At 36.9% G+C, this 3,003-nt stretch overlaps 1 protein-coding gene across 1 annotated transcript; it reads right to left on the minus strand.

Moving 5' to 3' along the window:
* Window positions 1–119: 119 nt before the first annotated feature.
* Window positions 120–2,584, minus strand: LOC110912911. The gene is made up of 3 exons (XM_022157743.2): window positions 2,058–2,584; window positions 1,763–1,978; window positions 120–383 (listed from the first exon to the last, which is right to left on the minus strand). Exons 1-3 carry the CDS (start codon window positions 2,304–2,306, stop codon window positions 321–323), a joined length of 528 nt encoding a protein of 175 aa, XP_022013435.1. The 5' UTR covers window positions 2,307–2,584; the 3' UTR covers window positions 120–320.
* Between the last annotated feature and the right edge of the window lie 419 nt (window positions 2,585–3,003).

Genomic DNA, 3,003 nt, shown 5'->3' on the forward strand with positions numbered 1-3,003 from the left:
CACGCAATGTTGGACCTAAAACTGTTGTTTTGTGCTAGTGGACCTAACCAAAACTAGTTCCTTTGTTCTGCATTAACAATGATCACTATGATAAACAAACTTGCAATGCTGAAATAATTTTGGAAGATTGGTTCCTAAATCAAAATAAATACAAAGTGTTGGTGTAAAGCGCATACGAACTGTGGTATAATGTAATCTTCTCAACACTACCTTAAGCTAACTACAAAATGATATGAGCAATTTAATGAGTCGATTCAACCTGTATAAAAGAATGGTGATATTTTCTTGGACATAATCTTCAGTTTTCTTCAAGTTATAGCCTATTGCAATGGAAGGGCAGCTGTGTTCTGCTGTGTTCGCCTTAAATTTAATTCTCGTAGATTCTGTTTCAGGCATTAAAACAACAAATCAGGTCAATATTATAAAAGCAGTGATTGGGAAAATAAGCAAAAGCACAACTTTATTTATAGATAATATATAAATACCAAGACTCAAGATGTTGCAGATGATAAGGAAATTAAACTTTAATAACAAATGAGGTAGTCTGGTTGTAATAAATGATTTTATCCGCCAATAATCATTAATAGGCTATAACAACCAATCATGAGCATTTGTTAGTTGAAATTTTAGGTCTATTATTACTTATATTAGCATAATTCTACATATCATATTTTATTATCTCGAGGTAGAAATTCTGATTCCTTTACTTGTGAATGAGTCGTCTCTGGTTAGGTTTTGTCTTTAACGGGTCAAAATTGTAAGAAAGAAAAAAAAAAGAACATTCTCCTGATGAATTTATGGAATAACTTTCTTAATTGTATTTTACATACTAAATATTTATAAAATGCTTTTGAAATTTTGGACAAAAAAAGTTCTGGGTCAACCACCAAGCTATTAAACTTACAGATATAATTGAACGTTTGATAACAAATTCATTTTGACCCTCTACCCGACCCGTCCATTCCATTCCATTCTGACACATATAGTATTATCACATAAACCATTTCTTCATTATTTTGGACAAGTGATGTTTAGACCTACCATCAATTAGCTCAAATTTTGGCAACATATATCTTGACCTTTCACAGAATTAAATACTAGATCTTGAAGTTGAATGTAGTGTAAGTTACCATCACCACAATACCACATATGTATTTGATCCATATGTCATTCAATAAACAGTTTGAAAGGTGGTTGACTAGTATGGATTTATATTGGCACGCACACGCCATTGCCCGTTAGTATGCGTTTGCCGTTAAACTCCTAACAGATTTTGCTTTTTCACAAGGTTCCAACCAATGTGGGATTGCATAATTTAATGACATAATGCCTGTCTTAATAACTAAGAACCTTGACTATGATTAAGTATTTAGTCAGCAGCTTTGTTTATCTTCAATCTTTGCTTAATCCAACTACATACATACTTTGTTGTTCAATACAGATGACTAGTATCCCAAAGTCATATAAATACTAAACTCTTAAATGCATAAATATATTCTATAAAAGAATATGCTGCAAATGTATAAAAGATATCCTAGGCCAAATTCATATCGAATAGCGGTTTAAAATCCAAACTGAAAGCTCTCTAGCGTCTAGCTTCCCATTTACTATTCTCTTAATTTTCTCCCTATTTCATCACACATTATCAACGCGAAAGTGCTCTGTCCAAATACCATGCATGATCCCATTTACACAATATGTATACTAGATTACAACTGTAACAATAACTACATTATAATGCTAGAGTAAACAAAATACGCACCGTGGAATGCAGACCAGGAGGATAAACATCAATGGTATGCAAGGACATCTTAGCAATCTCGGATACGGCAGCTTCTCTAACTTGAGGCTCATCGCTTGTCAACTCCTCATAAGCAGCGACAAAGGCCTCCTGCCAGAACCGCGGCAATTTAATCCTACGGCTATTCGTGTACACATCCCACATTTGCTTCACCACCTTCTCTCGCTCCTCAATCTCCTAAATCACACCAAACAATCAATCAATCAAAACAATGAATGAAATAGACAAATAAATAACAGAGAGGAAAAGAACGAACAAGAACGTCGAAATCGTCGTAAAGAGGAGAAGCGCCGGCGAATTCATGGGATAAACGGTTGAGATTAGCGACGGAGAGATGGAGGGTGAAGATTGACCAGAATGCGAGGAGAAGAATGGCGGAGAGGATCCAAAACTTGTAGCGGCCTCTTCTATGTACGCTAGAATCTAGGGTTTCCTTTTTGTTTAAGGATGAAGATGAATGTGAATGTGTTGTTGTTGATACCGGTAGGGGACTCTCATCCCTCATCTCTCCTCGAATTTGAACAAAAGTGAAATCAAATTGGATTGATCATCAGGAGGCTGTGATGATGGAAAGTGTGTGAGGTTTTTGAATTGAAATTGAGATTACCACACACAATGAATGTGCTCAAAAGATGATGATGATGAAGGAACATGCACAGGAGTTATGGGGTTGCGTCGGATCGATCCTTCATCCCTGCCATCTGGATTTTGTTGCAGAAATTTTTTCAGATTGTCAAAATTCAAGATGTTAACATCGGTAATGTTCGTTAGGGCTTAAAAATAGCGGTTGGATTCATGCTTAGCCCAGACTCCAAAGCCCAAAGGATACACTCATACAACTTGCAACATATGAAATTCATACATATATATATATATACTTTTTGTTGGAACGGCAAAAAATCTCACGTGTAAACCCACTCTGCTTGGGCTATGTCTAATGTCGATTCCTCGACCGTATGAGACCGTGCCCCCTTGATGCGCGAAAACCAGATGGCATCCGTAAATTCCCCCCCCCCCCCCCCGGATTAGGTTCGAACCCGGGATTAAAGCTCCGATTCGTCCCTTCACCCAAACGTTCCTCGAAAATGGTTCAAGCAAGAATCGAACCTGCGTCTCCACTAGAGAGGGCATACCAATTTACCCCTAGACCAAGTTCCCATGACATACATATATAGATACTACGTAGTAAAATACCTGCGTGA

The sequence above is a fragment of the Helianthus annuus genome, chromosome 14, assembly GCF_002127325.2.
Source record: "Helianthus annuus cultivar XRQ/B chromosome 14, HanXRQr2.0-SUNRISE, whole genome shotgun sequence".
Classification (NCBI taxonomy): domain Eukaryota; kingdom Viridiplantae; phylum Streptophyta; class Magnoliopsida; order Asterales; family Asteraceae; genus Helianthus; species Helianthus annuus.

What these genes read in the sequence shown, in the direction of transcription:
- LOC110912911 (XM_022157743.2), bottom strand. Translation starts at nt 2,306, where the DNA reads ATGAGGGATGAGAGTCCCCTACCGGTATCAACAACAACACATTCACAT. An exon ending in ACGACGATTTCGACGTTCTT is followed by an intron (nt 1,979 to 2,057) that starts GTTCGTTCTTTT and finishes GGTGTGATTTAG; the next exon opens with GAGATTGAGGAGCGAGAGAA. An exon ending in CTCCTGGTCTGCATTCCACG is followed by an intron (nt 384 to 1,762) that starts GTGCGTATTTTG and finishes TGCCTGAAACAG; the next exon opens with AATCTACGAGAATTAAATTT.